Here is a 22,889-nt window from a genome sequence, read left to right on the forward strand (position 1 = left end):
CAGAACCAGCCCCGCAGACCTCATTGGATTGGCTCTGCTCTCTCTGTTCCACCTGGTCCATCGAACTGATGGAAGCAAAGCCACACCCCCTCGCTTGGTCCAAGAAACACTAATGGGAAACTGCTCTTGGTGCTTCATCAAATTCCCCTACCACTGTCACCATCTACCAAGGCAAGGACCAGAGTCACCCTGGACCCTTTCCATTCCCCACAGCCATAGCCAACCCATGACTGCATCCCATTTTTTTTTTTTTATCTCCCAAACACCTCCTAATTCTACACCTCTGTCCATCCCCCCTGCCACGTCTTTGGCCGCCCCACCGTTTTTCAGTTAGATTTCGCCAACAACCTCCTCAGTAGTCTTCCTGCCTCTTGTTTAACTGCCCTCACAAGAGGTCAACCAAGCCATACATTTTTGCTAACACACCAACCTGATCGTGTTGTCCTCAGCTCCAAACCCTCCAGAGGCCGCCCACAGGGCTCAAGACAAAGTTCTCACTCCCCACTCTTCGTTATTATGAAATGAATCAGACATGCACTTAAAGAATAATACATCAAACACTCACATACCCCACCCTGCTTAAGAATAAGACATTACAAATATCACTGAAGCCTGCCTTGAACTTGGCCACAACATCATTCCTCACCCCCCACTTCACGCTACCACTGTCCTGAATTCCTCATTCCTCCTACCTATCTTGATACTCTTCCACATATGTGTATCCCCAAACAGTACATATCATTTTGACACGTTTGTAACTTCACAAAAGCACTTGCTTTCCTTTTTTCACCCCACATTACGTTGATGAATTTCATCAATGTTGGAGGGTGTTGCTCCGATTCACTCATTTTTATCTGCTGTCGAGTATCATTGTGTGAGCATACTACAGTTTGTTGATTGCTGATGGGCATGTTTCCAGGTGTGGGCCATCGCAATGGTGCCCTAAACCTTTTCATACTCGCCTCCTGGAGCTGTGGGGTAGGATTTGTCAGGGTTTATACCCAGGAACTTGCTAAGTCAAAGGAAATACGCACCTTCAGCTTTGCTATACGTTGCTAGATTATTCTCCATAGTGGTCCTACCAACATATCTTGTTGGTGAACAATTCTGTGTCCCTCAGCCCAGGGACTAAGACACCTCTGCCCCTATTTCCTCCAAATAAAATTATTTAACTCCACCTGTTTATGTCCAACCTGTCCAGCTCCCTTCCCAAGCCCTTACTCCCCCATCTTCTCCCATCGGGGTTCTTATAAGCTCCCCCGTGCAGGACAGTGGCACTTTGTAGGGTAACCAGAAAGAGGAGGTGATTCGAGGCCAAAAGCTGCTGATCTAGTCCCAGACTTGCCTCTTTAGTTGTGTGCCTTTGGACAAGTCACTTCACTTCTCTGAGCCTTTTTACCCTCACATGCAAAATGGAGACGACAGTAACTGACAATAGGCTTGTCAAGATGATTACATAAGCATGTAAATGCAGTAGGTGCTCTACAAGGAGAAGCTGTTGTTAACACCTTTGGAGTCCACAGAGGACTGCCAACAACTTTATGTATCAATCAGGACTACTTTGGTTGTATGTGACAGAAACCACACGTCAAGTCAGTTGAAGAAAATGGTAATTTATTGGGCCATGTAACTGGGAAGTCTTGGTTGGGGGACAGGTCTCATTTCAGGTGAGACTGGACCCATGAGTTCTAATGACACTACCAGGAACCTGGCCCTGTCCATCTCTCTAGGCCATGCTGCCCTCTACATTAGCTTTACTGGGGTGAGATAAATAAATAAATAAGAGCTTCTCCCCATCACCTCCTGCCCAAATCTCAAGGCTGCTTTTCATTGGCCCAGCTTGCGTCACATGCCCATACCTGAACCAATCATGATGACCAGGAGAAAGGACGGTCATGATGGTCCAGGTCTGGGTCATGTGCTCACCCTGAGGTAGGAGGTAGTCAACAATCTCTAAAACCACATGGGATGAGATTGGGGAAGGAGTGGATCCCAGAGGAAAACTGAGGTGAATCTCCCAAAATAAGGGGAAATGAATCCTGGCCAGGTAAAAACAACATTAAGAATCTGCATTTTAACAAGATCTCCAGGTGATCTGTCTGCACATCAAAATTTTGAAAGTGCCACCGTCTATATTAATGCTGTGGTTAAGCACTTGGCTGCTAACCAAAAGGTTGGGAGCTCAAACCAAACCAGCAACTCTGTGGGAGAAAGACCTGGCGATCTGCTCTCATAAGATTACAGCCTAGAAAATCCTATGGGGCAGTTCTACTCTGTCACACAGGTTGCTACGAGTTGGAATCAACCCGAGAGCCGACTAACAACATTTAACGTTTTAGACAATTTTGTAAGTTCTGTTTTAATGAAAAATCACAAAAGGTAAGAACTACCAAAGCCCTTGGAGGTCTCCTGGTCCACCCCCTTGTTTTAAAAAAGGAGAAACTGAGGACCAGTGGAGAAGGAACTCGCTCTGGCCAGCCACTCCCACCCAGGGCCGTCCTCCACATCCCACTCTCCCGCCTGCTCAGCAATCATCTTGCCTGCCATGTCTGTTTCTCATGGGGAATGCAAAAGTGCCAGCCTGCCCTAGTCATCATCTACCCTCAGTCATACAATACCTGGCCAGGCCCCTCAGAAGCACTGAGCCCTTGTGGAGAAGGATGGAGACACACAGACTGAACAGACCCACAGAAACACACACACATTCACACACACGCAGATCTATCCAGACAGCCTCTGACTCACAGATTCACACAGACACACGTAGACACTCAGCACACCCCACCCTTAGCCACCAGGCCCACCAAAGCCAAGAGAGCTACAGACCACACCAGCCTTTATTCTATGTCAAAGAGTAGGGCTGGGGCTAGGGTAGTCCATTCTCAGGCTGCGTCAGAAGGTGCAGAGTGTTGGGGGAACACAAGCTGGACCCCAAAGTGACAATAAGTTAGGGGGAAATTCTCAGGCTGATATCAGGCTGGAACGAAGGCATAGCCAAGGCGCCCAGAGCCACTTCCGGCTGCCCAGCTCTGCCATCCCACAAGGCTGGCTCCAGGCAGACTCGCCTTACCTGAAACACCACAGGGCAGGGGTAAGGGTGTAGGTAATGGGCTCAAGGGTCAGCAGGGGTCAGAAGACGCCCCCAGAGTCAGAGAGGATAGGCCTGAGATGGAGGGGAGGGTTGGAAAGGGGTTCTTGAGGGCAGGGCCAGGGATGGGAGGGGCTCTCACCAGGTCCTCAGTTAAGTTTTTATAGATTCTCATAGTCTGGAGCTCCTTCCTCTTCTTCTTCTTCTTCCTCCACCTCCTGGGAACTTGCGGTGGCTGTGAGGGGAAGAGACGTTGGTCTCCGGCTCGAAAGCTGTCCCCCCACAGTAGCCCCCCCAGCTCCTGCCCCACCCCCCAGCACGCACCAGGCTCAGTCTTGGCCGTAGGCTGCAGCTCCTGGGACACATTCACATACTCCCGGCTTCCGTCTATGGGGACAGGTCAGAACAAGTGACAGCCACACCGAAAGGGAAGGCAGGCCACGTGGAGGGCAAGAGAGCAGGGGGACAAGACAGACAGAGGGATGGGAGCCAGGCTGAGGAGGTAAGATCATACCTGGGGTGGGGTCACCCGTACTGACGGCAAGGGGACAGGTGCACAGGCCATACTAAGGGCCAGGGTGGGGGCACACTGATGGTGAGGGGTCGGGGATTAAGTCACACTGAAGGGGGTAGCCACACCGAGTGAGTGGTCCAGCCACGCTGAAGATGAGGGGTGGGGGAACAGGTCATACTGCAGGACGAAGGGGTGAAGGAGAGAAGGTGGGCCCTGAGAGGGAGCCAGGGAAGCCATCACTCACCCAGAGATGCTTCGGCACTCTCTTCACTCTCGGGAACGTTCACGTAATCTTCGCCTGACTCCACTATAGGAAAACCATCAGAGCCCACCCCACCCCCAACACTGTTACCCAGAGACCCTCAAACATAGATTCCCAGAACCTCCAGCGCAGACACCCAGAGTTCCAACAGAACCATCTGAGACTCCCAAGCAGAGATCCAAGGCCATCCCCATAGCCAGTCCCAGAGAGACACAGAAAGGGCCTCTCTGCACAGATGACATCTGGACAAGAGACAGTGGCCTGGATGAAGACAAAGGTCATGGCAGTGAGAGAAGTAGGTCTCCTCAACCAATGCTGACTAGAATGAATGAAATGGTGGGGAGAGCAGGAGGCTTACGGACCCTGGCCTGACCCCTGGGTTGGGGCACAGAAATGAAGAGCAGCTTAGAGTGGAGCGAAGTTGGCAGTGTGTGTGGAGGGGGGTGACATGCTTGGTTCTGGCTGTGCCAAGTCCGAGGGGCCTGTGGCTCCCACTCATCAACCAGGCTCACCTCAAATGTCACCTGCTCAGACAGCCCACCTTGGCCCTGCCTGCCCAGCCACTGCCCATCCCACTCCCCCATCTCAGTCCCTTCGCAGCACTTATCACCACAACATCATTTTGTTCTTTTGTTGACTTATTTCCCCCATTGAGGACATGGACAAGCCAGGCTTTGGAGTCAGACTACCCAGGTTCAAATCCCAGCTCCAACACTAACTGAGTAACCTGAGACAAGTGACCTAACCTCTCTGTGCCTCAGTTTTCTCATCTGTAAAACAGGGCGAATAACAGGGTTATCATGAAGATTAAAGCAGTGAACGTTAGGACAGGGCTGAGTGCTGAGTAAGTGCTGCCAACTGTCTGTGAACTAAATAAACCCTGCCATCACGCAGATGAGAACACTGAGGCACAGGGTGAGGAGGGTCAGGTTCAAGAGCATCTGGGAGATGTGAGGTTTAATAAGTTGCTACACATAAAACTCTACGTAGTAAACCAGTAACTCGTTGCCATTTTGATTCATGGTGGCCCCATGTATGTCAGAGAAGAACTGTGCTCCACAGGGTTTTCGTGACTGTGACCCTTCAGAAACAGATCACCAGGCCTTCCTTCCAAAGCCCTCAATAACTATTAGCTATTTTTACCGTTGCAGCCTACCTAGTTAACTGTTATACGCCTATGATTAGCCCAGTGGAGGCAGATGGATAGATGAAAAGAAGCAACTGGACAGAGAATGTGGAGGCTCAGGAGAGAGGTGGCAAATTGGCATGTGGATACGATAGTCCAGGGCAAGTGTAGAGAGAGAAGAGTAACAAAAAACTGACGATCTTCAGACATTGAGGAAAGCCTCCAACATGCAGGATGAGACCAAAATGAAGATGGAGAAAACCAAACCCATTGTCGTCGAGTCAATTCTGACTGAAGAGCAGCTCAGAAGAAACTGAGACAGTGCCGTAAGCAGAAGAAAACGTCAAAGAAAAAAAAAGGACAATTATAATTAATATGTTTAGAGATTTACAAGACAATATTGCCTCCATGAAACAGAAACAGGAGGCTATAAAAAAGGAACAACGACCAAGAAAGTGCTTTGGATAGCAGAAACAAAATACCAGTAGAAGGGCTGGAAAAAGGAAGTTAAAATCTCCCAGACAATAAAACAAAAAGACAAAGAGATAGGAAGGAGGGGAGAGAAGGTAGGAAAATCAGAAGATCAGAGCAGAAAGCCCAGTATCTGAAGGACAAGAGTTCTAGAAAGGGGGAAAAGACAAAGCCAAGGGGTAGAGGTAGAAATCAACAAAGAAATAATAGAAGAGAGAAGACTGGAGGGGGCCAGCCACACATAAGCTGTAAGAGAGGAAGAGGAATGGTCAGGACCACCAACTCACTGGAGAAAGCACTGTCTCGGAGGCCTGAGTTGTTGGGCACAGGAGCTGGTGGGACAGCAGTGCTGGTGGCTGGGGTGCTGTCGGGAAGCACCACCCTGAGGCGGAAGGAAAATGGCGGGTAAGCAAGAATACCCCAGACTCAGCCCCCATCTCCCACCCAGCCACTCACAAGTAGCCCTCGTTGTGATAGTCTTCCTCATCCTCGTCTTCGTCTGTGTCCTCACAGGCTGGCTCTGGGGGTGACACAGGTGTCAGCACAGCCCAGGACAGGTCCCAGCCTCCCCACCCAGCCAGGGAACCTCAAGTCCCAGACGCACCCTCATTCTCGTAGCTCGCCACACTGTTGGCTTCAGAGAGGGAGCAAGAGAGAAACTGAGTCAGCTCAGGCTAAGCCTGTCCTCTGCCCAGCCCTGGCCCCCCAAACCCCTTCTCCACACTTACCGCCATCTGAGTCCTGCCGGGAAGATGGCATCCGGTGGGAGCCCCCGGGGGGCTGTGGGGATCTCCTGGGAGTCAAAGGATAGGGGTCATGCCTAGGAAAGGGACCTGGGGGCAAGGGGGTTTGCAACAGGAAAAGAGGCCCCCAATTTGGGGGGTGGTGAGAGGGCAGAGAATGGGATCTGGGGGAGAGGTGGTTCAGGGGCTACTCACGGGATGGGGAGCAGGTCTGGCTGGCTCAGGGGTGGGTAAGACGTAACGGGTGGGTAGGAGTTGGCAGGTGGCCAGGGGGCGAGAGTGTCTGAGGATAGGACCAAGCTGAAGGAATGACTGCGGTCATCATGCTCCCTACCCTCACCCAGGCCTTGAAGGGCAGACTAAGACCCCAGAAGCTCCTGTGCCCAGACAGGCCTGAGGGCTTCCCGTCTCCCTCCCCATCCCCAGCTCATGCCACGGTGCAAGACACAGACCCAGATGGGCAGCCCCAGCAGAGACCTCCACAAAGGCACACTCTTGCTCACACACAGGGACCTTCACCCCTCCACCCAAAGGTCCCATGTACTCACGAGGCCGCTTGACCACTATGTTACTTGGGTACAGACTGCCAGGAGAGACATAGCTTGGGAATGGGGCCATGAAAGCCCCTGCCCAGCCCCTGAGGCCCAGCCTGCTGCAGGGTAGTAAGGGGGACCCACAGGGTAGACAAGGGGAGACTCACCTATCTGAGGAAGCACTGTCATACGAGCCTGGGGAAGAGAAGGCCGGTAAGGCAGGAAAAGGGGTACTGGTGGGGTGTTAGAGAGGGCTAGAGTCTGGGGGCTTGCAGAGTCTCTGGGTGCAGAAGCAAATTGGGGTGGGGGGTGGGGTGAGGATCTCTGTGTTCAAGCAGCCAGTGCCCCCACTAGCTCCCCACTCACCTGGCAGCTCGCGGCAACGCAGACATAGGGCCAGCAGCAGCACAGCTAAGAGGGGCAGCAGCAGGAGCTCCAGCACAGTGGAGACCACGACCGCCGTCTCCATCTGTGGAGAGGGGTTGGAGCAGGCCTGGTTGCCCCCTGAAGGCCCTCAAGAGCAGAGCTGCAGCAGGGCTTGGACTGGGTCCAGCAGGGTACCAGGCTGGGGAGCCTGCTGGGGCGGCAGCTGTGCCCTCCTGGGGGCTCCCTCCCCTGGCGGGGCTGCGAGGGGGTCACCCCTGGCTCTGCAAGACCACCGGCCCCAAGTCGTTCAGGCCAGAGCCTGGGCTGGGATCCGGGGCCCCAGCCACCCCCTGCATCGTCCCTGCGCCCGTCGTACCTGTGCCTCAGCTCCGCACCGCCTCTCCTTGGGCACCCACCCGCCCGCCTGCAGCAGGAAGCTGTGGTGAGCACCGGGTGAGGGCAGGAAATCATCGGCTCCTCAGTCGGCTGCACCCGCCCCTTCCCACCCCCACCCACCAGCAGGGAGCGGGAGAAGGCCCTCATGAAGGGTCTGCCTTCCCCCAGGAGGGGGGCAACGCAGGCTGATGGGAGGAGGAAGACCCCTGCCAGGCGGCCAGGAACCTGGTCTCCGCGTATCCATGGGCTGGAGAAGGCAGCCGGGAAGGAGGCTCTGAGGCTGGGAATTTGAAGGGCATAGGGCAGTGCCCACCCCCACCTCACCCCAGCCTGCCCGCCAGAGGGGCAGGATCTGGGGGGGAACATAGGCGTGACTCATGGTCACATCGAGCCAGCTCACTTGGAGGAGAGCAGTCCCCTCTCCTTCACCCGGCCAGAGCACAGGGACTTGCCAACAACCTCACAGGAGTGACCCAACCATCCCAGGAGCCCTGGGTTGGGGAGGCGGCAGCCCTGCATAGCCAGAGGTCACAAGAACCCACAGAAAGACTCCAGCAGGCACTTGAGGTCTGGCTACAAATTTTATTCAGTTACAAATAGCACCGAGCCCCTGGGACTGCCCCAGTGGAAGGGATCCCCTGGGCCCCCACCTTCCCCAGCCCCACTGGGCTGCCCTTTAGTGTCTGGAAGCTGGAACACGGCCCAGGGCCCTCCTGGGAGCTGGGCCAGGCCAAGGCTTTGGGCCTGGGCCCCACCTGAGGTGGGGCTGGGACCAGGAGTGACAGGTATGCAGATAGGTGAGCAATGTCCCCTCAGATGAGCACACTGGACACAGGGACCCGAGTGGAGCGGCCTCGCTGGGGCACCACGATACGGTCATCTGTTGGCCCTGCCTCACGCAACACACCTGGAGGGAGAGAAGGGTCAGAGCCAGGGCTGGAGGGACAGACACAAAACTAGGGGTCGGGGAACAAACAAGCAGTAGAAGTGGATGGGGCAGCAGCCGGAGAGCCAGGGTTGTGGACACGGACAGACATCAGCCTGTTACACAGACAGACCCAGAGCTGAATGAGGGGAGAGATGCCAGGTACACAGGACTGGGCAGACAGATGGACAGACAGACAGGTAGGCAGAGTCGTGAAGTCAGGTAGGGAGCTACAGACAAAAGGAGGTCCCGACTGACCCTGCACGTGGAGCTGGGCCCGCCGACGGTCGCCCTCGATGAAGATGGCGGTGCCCAAGAAGGCCGCACCACCCAGTGCCCCAATGAAGGCGCAGAGCATGAGCGAGAACTGCAGGGCCCGGAACTCGGACAGGAAGGAGGGGGGCCAGCTCTGGCGGAGGCGGTCAGAGATCTGGGGGGAGAGGACAGTGAGCCATCAGAGGCGAGGAATACCAGCAGAGACCTAGAAAGGAGGTGGGAGAGGGAGCCCCTGGACTCTGGAAAAGGAAAACGGAGCCTGGGAAAGGGAAGAAAGTTTGTAGCACCCGGGACAGGCCCCCAGCCTTCCTGCTGGAGATCTTTGAAGACGAGATCCTTTTGGTCTAGCTGAGGCTCCAAGCTGAGGAGTGCCTGGCCAGTGGACATGGAACTTAACTGGTGCTGGTCCTGGGAATGAAGGGCCCCCTGACGCCCACAGGTCCAGCCAAGGGACAGTGCTCACCAGGCCAATGAGGTAGGGGCTCCCAGCGTCACCCAGCAGGTGGGACAGCACAATCTGAAAGGCCTCCGCAGTGGACCGTCGCGTGGGGATCACCACATACTAGGGGCAGGAGGAGGAGGGTTCAGTGGGCAGGCTCGCCCAGGAGAAACAGGAGGCAGAGGATGAGGACAGGGCCAGGGCTCAGCTAGGCAGGGGTCAGAGGTAACCCCTGGCTCAGAGATGTGACTGAGGTCCAGGCCACAGGTCAGGGCCAGGATTACAGGTCCATCTGGAGCTGGATTCCAGAGTCAGTCTGGGGTGGGTTTTGAAGAAAGGATAAAAAGCCTCCTGACCCAATCCCTGCTCCCATCAGCCTCTGGGCTAACCCTGGAGCTCCTAGCTACTCACCAGCAGAATGTCAGCCACAATGGCCCAGTTCATGGACAGCAGTGTCTCCCCAATAAAGATGAAAATCTGGGGGAAGGAGAGATCTCGCCATCAAAAGAACAAACACACAGAGTGATTACCATGTACCAGGCTCATCTATTAACTCATTTCCTCCTCACAACACCCCTGGAAGCCAGGTGTTACCATTACGCCCACTTTACAGATAAGGAAACTGAGCACAGAGAGGTTAAGTCACCAATGTCACACAGCTGGGAAGGAGCAGAGCTAGGATTCAAAGCCGGGCATTCCCACTCCAGAGTCTGCTCTTAACCACTATGCTGGCTGACCCTCGGCCTGCCCCAGCATACCATTCCTCCACCCCAGACCCAGAACACATCCTTGACACCTGTTGGCTACTCACGTAAGTGGCCACGATGCTACCACGGGCACAGGCGAGGGACAGGAAGAGGAAGGGTGCGGAGCCCAGGAGGCCAGCAGCACAGACCAGTGGATCAGCCCGGGGGTTGGAGCGGCGGAGGCGGCGGCTGATCTCCACGCCCAGGCCCACACCCAGGATGCCAGTCAGGCAGGTGATGAGCCCGAAGATGAGGCTAGGGGACAGGATAGGGGCATGTGGCCTAGTTCCTTTGCCTGCAAAGCCCCCCAGCCTCGCTCCCAAGGCCTGGAGAGGAAGATGCTCCATCCCAGCTGCCCACACCACTCCCGTCTATCCAGGCCCAGGCCCTGTGGTTCACAAAGCCCCAAGAGGAAGGCGTATTTCACATTATCAGCCATTTCACAGACTCAGAGAGAGGAGGTAGCTTGTGGAGTCAGGATTCAAACTCTTTACCCGAGTCTGAAAGCAGCCTCTCTTCACTCCACCCCTGCCACCTGCAGGCCATCCAGCCCAGTCTCATCTGCGCACCTGTCAGAGGAGGAGCAAGAGTCTCCAGGAAGGCAGGGTGGGGTCTCCCCCAGGACCACACGGGAACGCAGCAGGAATGCAGGAGCCCACAAAGCCAGAGAGCCCGTGACAAAGGCCACAGCAGTGAAGCCAAGGGACGACAGGACGAAACTGGGACTGCAGACGGGAGGGAAGGAGGAGGTCAGCCTTCACCAAGAGGTCAGGGCAGAGGACCGTTGTTCTCCCTTCCTGGCATGACTTGGTAAGGTCAGCACACTACATGTGGAGGCTCCTGGCCTGGCTCCTGGGCCTGTAATTCAAGCAGCTGCCACAAGGGGGCAGTGCTGGTGGAATCCCTGGCCTTGGGGAATGGCCAAACAAACCAAAGCCAAACCCAGTGCCGTCGAGTCGATTCTGACTCACAGCGACCCTATAGGACAGAGCAGAACTGCCCCATAGTTTCCAAGGAGCACCTGGTGGATTCGAACTGCTAACCTTTTGGTTAGCAGCCGTAGCACTTAACCACTACACCACCAGGGTTTCCTGGGGAATGGCCAGCTGACAGAACAGAAAACAAGGACCATGCCCACTCAAACAAGATGTTCAGGGCCTCCCTCAGGGCCTTAGCTGTTGGACTAGGACGGGACTAAACTCACTTTCTTGCCAGAGCCCTCAGATCTGCCCACCAGGAGGTGGTGCTCAGGGGTGGTGAGTCCGAGTGGCGTTCCACAGCTCCCCTTGGTGGCTCCCGTACTACCAGGACGAGCAGCAGGACAGCCACCACTCCTAGACCTGGCGTCACCTAGGGAAAGAGTGCACTTCATGACAGGCCCTGGCAGGGACAGACTCAAACGCTGGGACTGGGGAGAGAGAGGGCATGTATAGACAACTGGGGCCCCAAGGAAGCTGAACCTGTAATTGGGAGTGGGGGGAGGCTGTCACTAGGGACCCACCCTGTTTCTGCAAGCTTAACTTTTGTTCCCTCTGTGGTAACAGCACCCTAATCTTTTTGGGGGGAACCATCCTCCCCTTCTCTCAATCCACGTAATTCAAATAGGGCTGGACATGTAACCCAGGCTTGGCCATGTGACCCACACTGATCTAACCAGACACCAATCCAGGACAACCACTCAAGATTCCAGAGTACCGAGGTTTCTAAACAGTAAGGTGCTAGTTTGGAGCTTTCACTGGCTTGAGAATCAAGTGACCAGAGACGAGAGGAAAGCTGAGAACAAGATGATGAAAGTCCCATGACAATGGGAGGGCTGGAGCCAGCTCTATGTGCAGCTCCCCCTGGGACTTTCCGTTATGAGTGCCAATACAGTCCCTTCTTTAGGCTTACAGCTTTACAGTGGGCTCTGTCATCTGCAACCAAGAGTTCTTTCTGGCTTCGTGGTGAGGGCAGCCAGGTTTCACTGCCTCACCAAGGGGGTATGTAAGGGTAGGAAATGGGGACCAGCGAGAATGGCGCTGACCCTCCCCAGGCAATCAATGATCAGACTTACCCTCAGAGCCCAGTGCCAGTCCCCAGCCACATCCTTCACTTTGGAGCCTGCAATGTAGCCCAGACCACTGGGGATGGAGGGGACAGGGGGAGAGCCAGTCAGTCATCCCTCCTATTCCAGGCCCTCTGCCCCACCAGGCCCAAGGCCCACTCACCTGCCCACAGGGATGGCAAAGTAGAACACGCTGAGCATCCGACTCCGCTGGTCTGCCACGAAGAGGTCAGCAATGAGCGTGGGCGCGATGGTGGAGTAACTGGCCTCCCCGACCCCCACCAGGCCCCGGGTCAGGAGGAGCAGCCAGAAACGCTGGGGAATGAGACAAGGGAGGTAGCAGCCCGCCCTGAAGCCAGCCTCCCAGCCTACCTCACTGGCTGGCTCTAGAGAGGCCGTGGGGATGGCGGGAGAGCCCTGGCTTTAGGATCAGACAGACCTGGGCTTGAATCCTGGCTCCACCACTTACTTACTAGCTGTGACTCTGGGAAAGTAATTTAACCTCTCTGAGCCTCAGTTTCCTCATCTGCAAAAATGGAATAATAATACCTTGCTCACAGAACTGCTGGGAGGATTGGAAAAAAAAAAAAAAGGTCTACTTATTACTCTGCACCTAGTAGGTACAAAATAAATCTTACTTTCTGTTATCCCACCCCATCTGAGACACCCCAACAGTGAATTAGGATCGTGGATAAGGGCTCGTTTGTCTACCAAAGACACCTGGAATAAGACCAGTGTGTAACCACCCAAGGGAAGTGTGTAGCGCCAGGGCTGAGGACACAGTTCCAGGTCAGGGAGTGAGAGCAGATGGAGAAAACTTTACCGGGAGCAAAGAAACAACAGCCAGGAAAGCAGGAAGCCAGTGTGGGGTCAGAAGTTAGAAAAAGCTTCAGGAAGAAAGAAGTGGGTCAACCGAGCAAGAGGCTACAAGCAGGTTGAGCAAGAAGAGGAGTAGGAGGCCGGAGCAACCAGGAGGTCACTGCTGGCTTTGGCCAAGAACAGCTTCAATGGAGCAGTCGGGCAGAAGTCAGCCAGCAATGCTTCAGGGGTGAGTGGGAGTGAGAACATGCAGGCAGAGTGAAGAACTTTCCCTGGCTGCCCCTGCACCCAGAGTGGTGCTCAGCACGAGGAAGTCTGACACGGAGAGGAGGAGGGAGAAGGGGAGGGTGGCCCAGGAAGATTCTGTCCGCGGTAAGAAATGCGAATGTTCAAGTGTGGCGTGGAGGCAGGCAATGGTCAGGGGGAGAGGGAATGATGAACAAAAGAAGGTTCTAAAAGAAAAGGGGAGAGGACGGGGTGAGCAGATAAACTCAGGCAAGGAGCAGGGATAAGAAGGCACAGACTAAGGAAACTGCAGAAGTTCCCGAGACCCAGACTCCAAGGAGCAGCAGCAAAGAGATGGCAGAGTGGGGGGAGGAGGGGTCGCTAGAATCAGGGGCCAGCTTGGGGCCTCACCTCTCTGGGGATGAAGGATGATCCCAGTGTCACCAGGGACCAGAAGGCAATGCCCCCGCACATGAGATACTTCCGATTGTACCTGTCACCCAGGTAGCCAAATACAGGTGCCAACACCATGTAACTGGAGATGAACACTGCAGGGAAGCAGAGAGTCAAAGTCCAGCCCCCCACCCCTGCCCAGAACCCCAGCTCTGGGAGCACAAGGAGGGCCAGGGATGACCAAGTAAGAGATCCCCGACCTTTCTCCCACCAAGAGTTCACCCTATTGCAGCCCTGAAACCCATCAGAGCTTCCTGCCAAGGAGATTGTCCAGTCCCAGCTCCAACATCTTCCCAAACTTTCCACTGTAGAATGGATGGTCCAGCTGACTTGCCACTTCCCTCCACCCAGCCAAGAACAAAACCCAAACTCTGTACCATGGCTCACAACGCCCATCTGCCCAGCCCCTACCTACCTCCCCAACCTCATGCCTGGCCAGTTACTGTCCCTCCTACTCTCTGTACCCCAATGGCCTTCATTCTGTCCCTACAACTTCCCAAGCTCAATAGCACCTTAGGGCTTTTGGCACCTGCTTTCCCCTCTATGTGGAATATTCTCTCCTCTCTTCTGAGTTTCATAGGGCTTAGCTCCTTCAGGTTCCAGCTCAGATACATCCCCAGACCACCACACACCTTTCCCCTAGCTATCTATTGCGTTTATGCCATTTTCTTCTGTATAACACTTATCCTTATGGAAAATTATCTCATTTATTAGTTTACATTTTTATTGACTGTTGCCTCCTCATACACAGTGGAATTCCGGCTCCATGAAAGCCCAGACTGCCTATACTGGCCATGACTGTGTTTCCATCACTTAATACAGAGCCTAGCACTAAACTGCTGTTCAATAAAGAATTGTTGAATGAAAAAGTGAATAAACGGGGCTGCCTAAAATGATTTACTTCTTATAACTCAACAAGCCTTCAAAAGTTGGAAACCTTGACCTATGAGCCCATTCTCCTTCCTCCAGACTTCACCTTAAATACTTCTAGTTCCTTACTGGGCTGAAGTGGAGAAAAGACCACCACAAAACTGGTTTCAAATTTCGGTCTGCCTCTAACTTGTTATGTAACTCTGGGCAAGTTTTAACTCTTTTCTAAGCCTCCCTCTGGAGGGGTTTCCTTCCTCTATAAAGCAAGGATAATAACACCTATCCCTTGGGCCGATGAAAGGTTTAGAAAACAATGGGCATAAAAGATCTCAGCAAAGTCCTGCAGATGTTATCACCACTTTCTCCAGGATCTGAAACACTGTAGGTGCTTAAGACACGTTTGAGAAATGAATGAAGGAGGGAATGAAGGGAAAAAGGACTTGGCCCCACCTGTGCCTCTCCTGCAAGTCCCAAAGCTCTGAACAAGTAAAACTTACCTCTCCCCATTCCAGGCACTCTCTCCTGCCATTATTTATTGAGTGCCCACCACATGCCAAGCACTGTGCTAGGCACTTCACACACTTTACCTCATTTAGTCCTCATATCAGCCCTATAAAGTGAACTGTGTTATCGGGAGTACCATCTTACAGAGAAGGAAAAGTGAGGCTTAGAGAGGTTGAGTGCCTTGCCCAGCATCACACATTAAGTGGAAAAGCTGAAATTTAAAACCAGGTCTATCTTAATCATTATACTAACTCCCTCTTTAAATGTGGTGTTCCAACTGAACAGGACAGTGCCAGAGCAGGATCGAGGCCAACACCTCCCCTAGTTCTGGCCTCTGTTGTCATCTGTGGTGGAGTGGATTCTGACTCACAGCAACCATATAGAACAGAGCTGAACTGCCCCCATAGGGTTTCCCTTGGAGGCATCAGTGTGTTAGAATCACCAACCTTTCCACCACTGCACCAGGGCTCCTTCTCTGGCCACTTACTGTAGTACCCGTTGCCTCGGATTTTGACTCATAGCGATTCTGGCCACTAGACCTCCATTAACGGGGCCCCAGGCATGCCAGCATGTGGCCCCAACTAGGGCAGAGAAAGTAGAAGAGCTGCTGTGTGCCCAGGAGGGGCCCCTACTCACCGGTCTGGATAAGGCCGGAACTACCATCTCCGATGTCAAAGAACTGCTCGATGTCAGGAAGGACGCCTGGGAAGGAGAAGATTCAGGATGGGCCAAGCGAGGCAGCCCCACCCTCGGAACCCGCTCCCTTCCCCTCGCCTGTCTTCCTCTCTGAAGCCAGTACCAGCCACTGTGAAGCGATCCATGTAGTTGAGAAGATTAATGTAGCACAGCACGGCCACTATGAGAACCGAATGGCCCGAAGACAAGCCCGTGATGCGCTGCAGTCCCTCTGGGTCCGGGACCTCAGGCTCCCCGGACTTCGGGGCCCCCATGGACCCCGATAACCCCGAGGTGCCAGGCACTGGTCCGTCGTCCGTGTCATCCGCCTGGCTGAGGAAGGGCGTGGTGTCGGGCCCGGCCATGGTCCCCGGGGGCCGCGCCCGCCCGCGCTCCGGTTATCACCGATGATCCCACCTGCGAGGGGAGGAGGCTGCAGAAAAGAGGATGGAGGAAACCCAGGCGAGGAAAGTGCGCCCAGAGGAGGAAGAGCTTGCCCGGGGACACAGTGCACAGCTGAGAAGAGATCCGGACCCTGTCATGCCTCCCCGTCCCGGCAGACACACCGCGCGGGGGGACAGCACGGAATTCAGACGATGCCGGTGGCAGGAGCGGGTTGAGCAGGGCCCTACTCCCCCACCCAGGCTGAGGCTGCCCCTCACCCTAGTTGGGAGCGTTCTACACTCGCCGCAGCTCAGCCCCTGCGCTGCACCACGGCCACCGCCATGCTGCCTTAGAGCAGGTCATGTGACTCTGGGGCCCGCGTGGAGGAAGCCACCGCGTACCAGCCCCCGACACGTGACCGCCAGCCCGACTACGGAAGCTGCCACGGAAAGTTTATCGCGTCTCTTCGGCTTCGCCTCGGCTCCGGTGGCACTGGACTGACGAGTCGGTCGCCACGGTAACCGGGGACCCAGCTCCCACACGTCGCGTCCCCCGGCGTTTCAGCTGGCTGGGCAGCCATGGCAAAGCGCCGGCTCTGTTCCCGCCGAAATCTCCAACCTAAAGGGTGCCTCTGTGAATTGGTGAAGTCACTTAACCCTTCTGACTCAGTTTCCTTATCTGTAACACCCCGCTTGGCCGACTTCCTCAGGATAACCCAAAAAACCAAACCCACTGGTGTCGAGTCTATTCCGACTCATAGCGACCCTATGGGACAGAGTAGTATTTCCCCGTAGAGTTTCCAAGGGGCGCCTAGGCGGATTCGAACTGCCAACCTCGTGGTTAATAGCCGTAGCCCTTAACGACTACACCACCAGGGTTTCCAAGTAGAATGGCCCGTAAGGTTTCAAAGGAGTGGCTGGTAGATTTGAACCGCTGACCTTTTGGTTAGTAGCTGTCGTTTTTAACCACTGCACCACCAGGGCAGGATAGAACCAGATAATGGAATCTGATAGGGTTTTAGAAATACTCATCTCTAGAAATGCCAGTGAACAGTTCTAGCTGTAGGTTAATTGTTCTGTCTTCCTCATTGCCTGGTTTGCGACCTCACACATGCTCAGTAAACGTTTGTTGAATGACCCCGGTCCTGGCCTCACTCTCTCCCACCGTTCGGATTCCCCAGCCCAGCTAACGTTCACCCCCGAGCCTTCACTGTAGATACTCAAATAGATACTGAAGAAGGACCGGTCCACAGAACCCCATCTGCGCCCTCTGGAGCAGGTTTTTCCTCACATCCAATCGTGACTGAAGCCCTTTCGCCCTCTGGTGGTCTTATTCAGGGCAGACAGGGGCTCAAAAACTAAGGCGGCTCCTACCGGCAGGTTTGGGGTCAAAGCTCAACGGAGTGATGGCACCAAAGGGTAGCTTGGGGTGGTTCTTTAGTGGTTCCCCATAATCTCCAAGCTACATCTAATTAGTATTTTTTAAAAATTGCCCTCCAGGCCATTCCTACCCATAGCAACCCTATAGGACAGAGTAGAACTGCCCTATAGGGTTTCCAGGGAGTCGCCGGTGGTTTCGAACTGCCGACCTCTTGGTTAGCAGCTGAACTCTTAACCACTGCGCTCCCAGGGCCCCCCAAATAGTATAGCTCTATCCAAGTGTTGCTTTAAGACCCCTCTTCCAAAGAGACCTCTAAACTCCTCTACTGAAATTCTGAAGTCCCATGGGGACAGCGTGAAGCCCTCAAGAAGCCTTATTATGCCACAGGCAATATCTCATGTTTCAGAACTGTAAGCCGGGTATCCACTGAGTGTCTAAGGGAAAGAGGTGAGGAGGAACTTCTGGTTGTAGTCACTTAATTCCTTCAAGAAAATATTATTCAGCATCTATCTGCCTGGTGGTGTGCCAGATGCCCGGAAAAAGAGACTTAGTGTTCACTCTCATAGAGCTTATAATGTCATGGAGAAGACAGGTATCTACCAAGTCCATGTAAAACTGAACCTGAAATGAAAAGGGAAGCCACAGACTGGAAGATAATATCTGCAAAGCATATATCTGACAAAGGACTTATATCCAAATATAAGAATAACTCTTAAAGCTCAATGAACAAAAACACTTTTTAAATAGGCAAAATATTTGAACAGACATTTACAGAAGATACACGAATGGCCAACAAGTTTATGACAGCATTGGTCATTATGGAAAATACTGTACAATAAGATACCACTACCCACCCAGTGAAGGAGCCCTGTGGTGCAGTGGTTAAGCACTTGCCTGCTAACTGAAAGGTCAATGGTTCAACTACAGCAGATGCTCCATGGAAGAAAGATGTGGCAGTCTGCTTCCATAAAGATTACAGCCTTGGAAACCCTACGGGGCAGTTCAACTCTATCCTATAGGGCCTCTGTTTAATCAACTCGACAACACAAAACAACACCCACCCAGTGGCTCCATAGGAGAAAAGACCTGGGGATCTGCTCTTATAAAGATTCGGAGTCGTTGTCATTGAGTCGATTCCGACTCATAGCAACCCTGTACAGCCTAGAAAACCTATGGGGCAGTTCTACTCTGTCACATTGGGTCACTATGAGTCAAAATTTGACTGTATGGCAACTGATAAGAACAACAACAACACTAGAATAGCTAAGAAATGACAATACTAAGTGCTTGAAGTGATAGGGAACAACTGGAATCCTCCTACAGTGGGAATGCAAATGATACAGCTACTTTGGAAAACAATTTGGCAATTCTTTTACAAATCTAAACATACACTTCCCATATGATCCAGCAATTCTACTCTTAGCTTAGGAATCTACCTGTGAAAAATGGAAACACGTGTCCAAAGACCCGTATGCAAATGTTGGTAAAAAGCATTATTCATAAAAGCTTTTAAAAAATGAAAAACACCACATGTCCATCCACAGGTGAATGGTACATCCATACAGTGGAGTACTATTCAGCAATGAAAAGGGATCAATCATTGACATACACACGGATGAATCTCCAAAACATCATGCTAAGGAGCCAGACACAAAAGACTAAATACTGTATTATTCCATTCATATGAAAATCTTTAAAAAAGGCAAAACTAAAATGACAGAGAGCAGATTAGTGGTTCCCTGAGGTTAGGGGGAGGAGACTGCAAATGAGTACTAGGAAGCTTTTTGGGTTGAAAGAAGGGTCCTAAAATTTGATTGTGGTGATGGTTGCACAACTTCGTGTATTTACCAAAACTCACTGACCTGTACACTTAAAATGGGTTGAATGGTTAGGCATGTAAACTATACTTTGTTATTAAGAAAAAAAAAAAAAAGCCTATCTTAGTTATTTAATGCTGCTATAACAGCAATACCACAAGTGGATGGCTTTAGCAAAGAGAAATTTAGTCTCTCACAGTTTAGGGGTTTAGAAGTTCAAATTTGGGGTGCCAGCTCTAGGGGAAGGCTTTCTCTCTCTGTCAGCTCTGGAGGAAGTCCTTGTCTCTTCAACTTCTGCTTCCTGGTTCCTTGGAGATTTCCATGTGCCTTGGTATCTATCTTATCTCATCTCTCTCTCTGCTTGATTGTTTAATCTCTTTTTATATCTCAAGAGAGACTGACTCAAGATACACCCTACATTAACTATTAATCCTGCCTCATTAACATAACACAGACAACCCATTTCCAAATGGGATTATAACCACAGGCATAGAGGTTAGGATTTACAACACATATTTTTGGGGAACATAATTCAATCCATAATATTCCATGCTTTGGCCCCCAAAAATTGTCCTTGCCATAAGCAAAACACATTCACCCCATCACATGATCCCAAAAGTCTTAAATCAGCCCAAAGTCCAAAATCTCATCTTCTGAAGCATCTAAATTTCTCTTCATCTGTGAACCTGTGAAATCTATTACCAAAGTAAAATGGTGGAATGGGTTCAAGGTAGAGACTTCCATTATAAATGGGAGAAACTGGAGAGAAAAGAAGGGATAACAGGTACCAAGCAAGTCTCAAACCCAGCAAAACAATTTACATTAGCGATTAAGGCTTGAAAATAATCATCTGTTCTCAGAGACCATCTAGGGAATAGCCCTGCCCTAGAGACTCTGTGTGTTGGCCATGCCCTCTGGATTCTGGGTGGAGGCCCCTCAGCCCTGGGCTTCGGCTCCACCTTCCAGGCCTACTGGGATGGCAACTCTGCTCCCTCAGCTTTTGGCAGCCCCATTCTCCTAGTCCATCTGAGTGGCAACCCCAGCCCCTTGGCCCTGGCAGGCCTTGTTCTGCTGTCCCTTGGGCATGGCAGCCCAACCCCCTCAGTTTTAGGCAGCAGCCCCATGCCCCTGGCACACCTTAATGGCAGTCTCACACTCTGGAACCAAGTTGACGAAGATCCAACTCCTTGAAATCTAGGAGGCTGTGGTCCCACCCTTGGATATCCAAGAGATCGTGGCCCCCCCCTTTGAAACCAAGAAGGCCCTGCTTCTCGTGCTCCTTCCAATAGTTCTGCTGATCTCCAAGCTGTTCGAGGAATGGTCCTTTTTCTTTTCTTGGAGAACAACATATGTAGCTCCTTTGGACTGTTTCCTGCCTATGGAACCCCACAAGGCACACAGCATTCTTTCCTTTTGCTCTTTCTCTGTCCCCTTCAGTCTAAGCTGATGAGTTTTCTGCTGTGGTAGTTGGTTAGATTCATCAGTCACACACTTAATCTCTTTAACAAAAGATTATGTAGCCGTGTCCTTGGTAAACATTCTAGGACATGTGCCCTTAGTTTGTACAACAGAATTTTCCATATCTTTGAGTTCTGTTTTCATTCTGCACAGTTCCTTTTTAAGTTCAACTCTTTCCTCTTGCATTTTACTATAAGCAGCAAGAAGAAACCATGTGGCCCCTTTAAGATCTTGCTTAGAAATGTTATCAGCCAGGTATCCAAGTTCATCACTTACAAGTTCTACCTGCCACCAACCATTTGAACGTAATTCAGACAAGTTCTTTGCCACTGCATAAAAAGCACTGCCCTTCTTCCGTCATCCAATCACATATTCATCACTTTCTTTTAAAGCCTCACCAGAAGCACATTTAATGCCCACATCTCTAGCAATATTCTGTTGCTGGTGCCATATGTATTCCCTAAGACGACGCTTTGTTTATAGCTCTTCTCACTTCCTTCTGAGCCCTCGCTAGCATTGCGGTTGACGTCCATAGTTCTACCAACAGTATCTTCAAGACAATCTAGGCTTTTACTATTAGGCACCTTAAAACTCTTCCAGTCTCTTACTCATTAACGAATTCCAAAACCGCTTCTGCATTTTAGTTATCTGTTAGAGCTGCACCCTACTCTTCTGGTACCAAATTCTTAGTTATCTAGTGTTTCTGTAACAGAAATACCACAAGTGGATAGCTTCAAAAAACAGAAACTTATTTTCTCACAGTTTAGGAGGCTACAAGTCCAAATTCAGAGTGCTGGCTTTAGGGGAAGCCTCTCTCTGTCAGCTCTGGAGGGAAATCCTTGTCTCTTTAGCTTCTGCTTCTCGGTTCCTTGGAGATCTCCATATGTCTTGGCATCTATCTCATCCCATCTCTCTGTCTGTTCATTTATTTAATCTCTTTTGATATCTCCAAAGAGGCTGACTCAAAATACACCCTACACTGATCCTGCCTTATTAACATAACAAAGACATCCCATTCCCAAACAGGATTATAGTCATAGGCATGGAGGCTAGGATTTATAATACATATTTTGGGGGACATAATTCAATCCATAACAAGTCCAAACACAATACCAGAGGACATTAATGAAAATAAAACTTTCTGGTTATAAAGGCAAATATTTTAATGCTAATCGGTTTTGCCAAATGGGAAAAACATTTGGTTCTTCCCTGAGTACAGGTGCTTTTTAATTTGATGGATCTCTCAATTAAGATTCGAGACAGATTAAAGTCAGATAAGTAAATACGTCTTAACAGGTCTAATTGGTTTAAACTGAAGCCCAACTTTTGTTCTATTTGTTTGGAAATTGTGGTTTGTGAGATACTACGTACACATGAAATTTCTTGAGAAAAAAAGTTCACCTGTGACAAGTGCCACAAAAATGAAGTACAGCATATGGGTATTATAAGACCTGTACCAGGGGGATCTGGCCTGGCCAGGGGGGCTGAATACCAATGGTGTAGCTTCCAGCATCACAGCAACACACGACACCAGCAGGCAGACAGGTTTCAGTTGAGCTTCCAGACTAAGACAGACTAGGAAGACGGACCCAGCGGTCTACTTCTGAAAAGAATTAGCCAGTGAAAACCTTATGAATAGCAGGGGAACATTGTCTGATATAGTGCCGTAAGATGAGCCCCTCAGGTTGGAAGGCACTCAAAATACGACTGGGGAAGAGTTGCCTCCTCAAAGCAGAGCTGGCCTTAATGACATGGATGCAGTCAGGCTTTTGGGACCTTCATTTGCTGATGTGGCACAACTCAAAATGAGAAGAAACAGCTGTAAACATCCATTAGTAATAGGAAAATGGAATGTACGAAGTATGAATCTAGGAAAATTGGAAATCGTCAAAAATGAAATAGAACACATAAACATCAATATCCTAGGCATTAGTGAGCTGAAATAGACTGGTATTGGCCATTTTGAATTAGACAATCATATGGTCTACTATGCCAGGTATGACAACTTCAAGAGGAATGGCATTGCCTTTTTCCTCAAAAAGAACATTTCAGGATCTATCCTGAAGTACAGTGCTGTTGTGATAGGATAATATCCATATGCCTACAAGGAAGACCAATTAATACAACTACTATTCAAATTTATACACCAACCACTAAAGCCAAAGATGGAGAAATTGAAGATTTTTACCAACTTCTGCAGTCTGAAATTGATTGAACAGGCAATCAGGATGCATTAATAATTACCAGTAATTGGAATTGAAAGTGGGAAACAAAGAAGAAGGATCAGTAGTTGGAAAATATGGCCTTGGTGATAGAAACAATGTTGGAGATAGCATGATAGAATTTTGCAAGACCAATGACTTCTTCCCTGCAAA

The 22,889-nt window shown here is 51.4% G+C and overlaps 2 protein-coding genes across 6 annotated transcripts; both read right to left on the reverse strand.

Moving 5' to 3' along the window:
* Nucleotides 1-254: 254 nt before the first annotated feature.
* LAT (linker for activation of T cells) lies at nt 255-7,473 on the reverse strand. Its single transcript, XM_064295762.1, has 12 exons — nt 7,104-7,473; nt 6,905-6,932; nt 6,753-6,787; nt 6,400-6,487; nt 6,190-6,254; nt 6,066-6,095; nt 5,918-5,981; nt 5,749-5,843; nt 3,847-3,909; nt 3,413-3,475; nt 3,231-3,323; nt 255-3,070 (listed from the first exon to the last, which is right to left on the reverse strand). The coding sequence occupies exons 1-11, from the start codon at nt 7,204-7,206 to the stop codon at nt 3,250-3,252; spliced, it is 708 nt and encodes a 235-aa protein (XP_064151832.1). The 5' UTR covers nt 7,207-7,473; the 3' UTR covers nt 255-3,070; nt 3,231-3,249.
* Nucleotides 7,474-8,061: 588 nt separating this feature from the next.
* SPNS1 (SPNS lysolipid transporter 1, lysophospholipid) lies at nt 8,062-16,216 on the reverse strand. Of its 5 annotated transcripts, none has more exons than XM_064295765.1 (13): nt 16,138-16,216; nt 15,600-15,808; nt 15,437-15,502; nt 13,385-13,521; nt 12,093-12,244; nt 11,939-12,005; nt 11,090-11,235; nt 10,455-10,610; nt 9,951-10,140; nt 9,551-9,616; nt 9,164-9,262; nt 8,683-8,854; nt 8,062-8,406 (listed from the first exon to the last, which is right to left on the reverse strand). In XM_064295765.1, the coding sequence occupies exons 2-13, from the start codon at nt 15,748-15,750 to the stop codon at nt 8,312-8,314; spliced, it is 1,497 nt and encodes a 498-aa protein (XP_064151835.1). In that variant the 5' UTR covers nt 15,751-15,808; nt 16,138-16,216; the 3' UTR covers nt 8,062-8,311. The 5 variants fall into 5 exon arrangements, with proteins under 5 accessions (XP_064151835.1, XP_064151833.1, XP_064151837.1 ...); XM_064295763.1 differs by having other exon boundaries at nt 15,893-16,191; XM_064295767.1 differs by lacking the exon at nt 16,138-16,216 and adding an exon at nt 15,893-16,127 and having other exon boundaries at nt 15,600-15,804.
* Nucleotides 16,217-22,889: the final 6,673 nt, after the last annotated feature.

This window comes from Loxodonta africana, chromosome 12, assembly GCF_030014295.1.
Source record: "Loxodonta africana isolate mLoxAfr1 chromosome 12, mLoxAfr1.hap2, whole genome shotgun sequence".
Taxonomy (NCBI): Eukaryota; Metazoa; Chordata; class Mammalia; order Proboscidea; family Elephantidae; genus Loxodonta; species Loxodonta africana.

Bases quoted from the DNA above. Each gene is read 5' to 3' on its own strand.
- LAT (XM_064295762.1), bottom strand. From the start codon at position 7,206: ATGGAGACGGCGGTCGTGGTCTCCACTGTGCTGGAGCTCCTGCTGCTG. The intron at 5,982-6,065 runs GTGCGTCTGGGA...TGTCACCCCCAG, and splicing joins GGCGAGCTACGAGAATGAGG to AGCCAGCCTGTGAGGACACA. The intron at 3,324-3,412 runs GTGCGTGCTGGG...TTCCCCTCACAG, and splicing joins TACGGCCAAGACTGAGCCTG to CCACCGCAAGTTCCCAGGAG.
- SPNS1 (XM_064295763.1), bottom strand. From the start codon at position 16,017: ATGACAGGGTCCGGATCTCTTCTCAGCTGTGCACTGTGTCCCCGGGCA. The intron at 9,617-9,950 runs GTGAGTAGCCAA...TCCTTCCCCCAG, and splicing joins GTAGCATCGTGGCCACTTAC to ATTTTCATCTTTATTGGGGA. The intron at 8,855-9,163 runs GTGAGCACTGTC...CTCTCCCCCCAG, and splicing joins GCCCCTACCTCATTGGCCTG to ATCTCTGACCGCCTCCGCCA.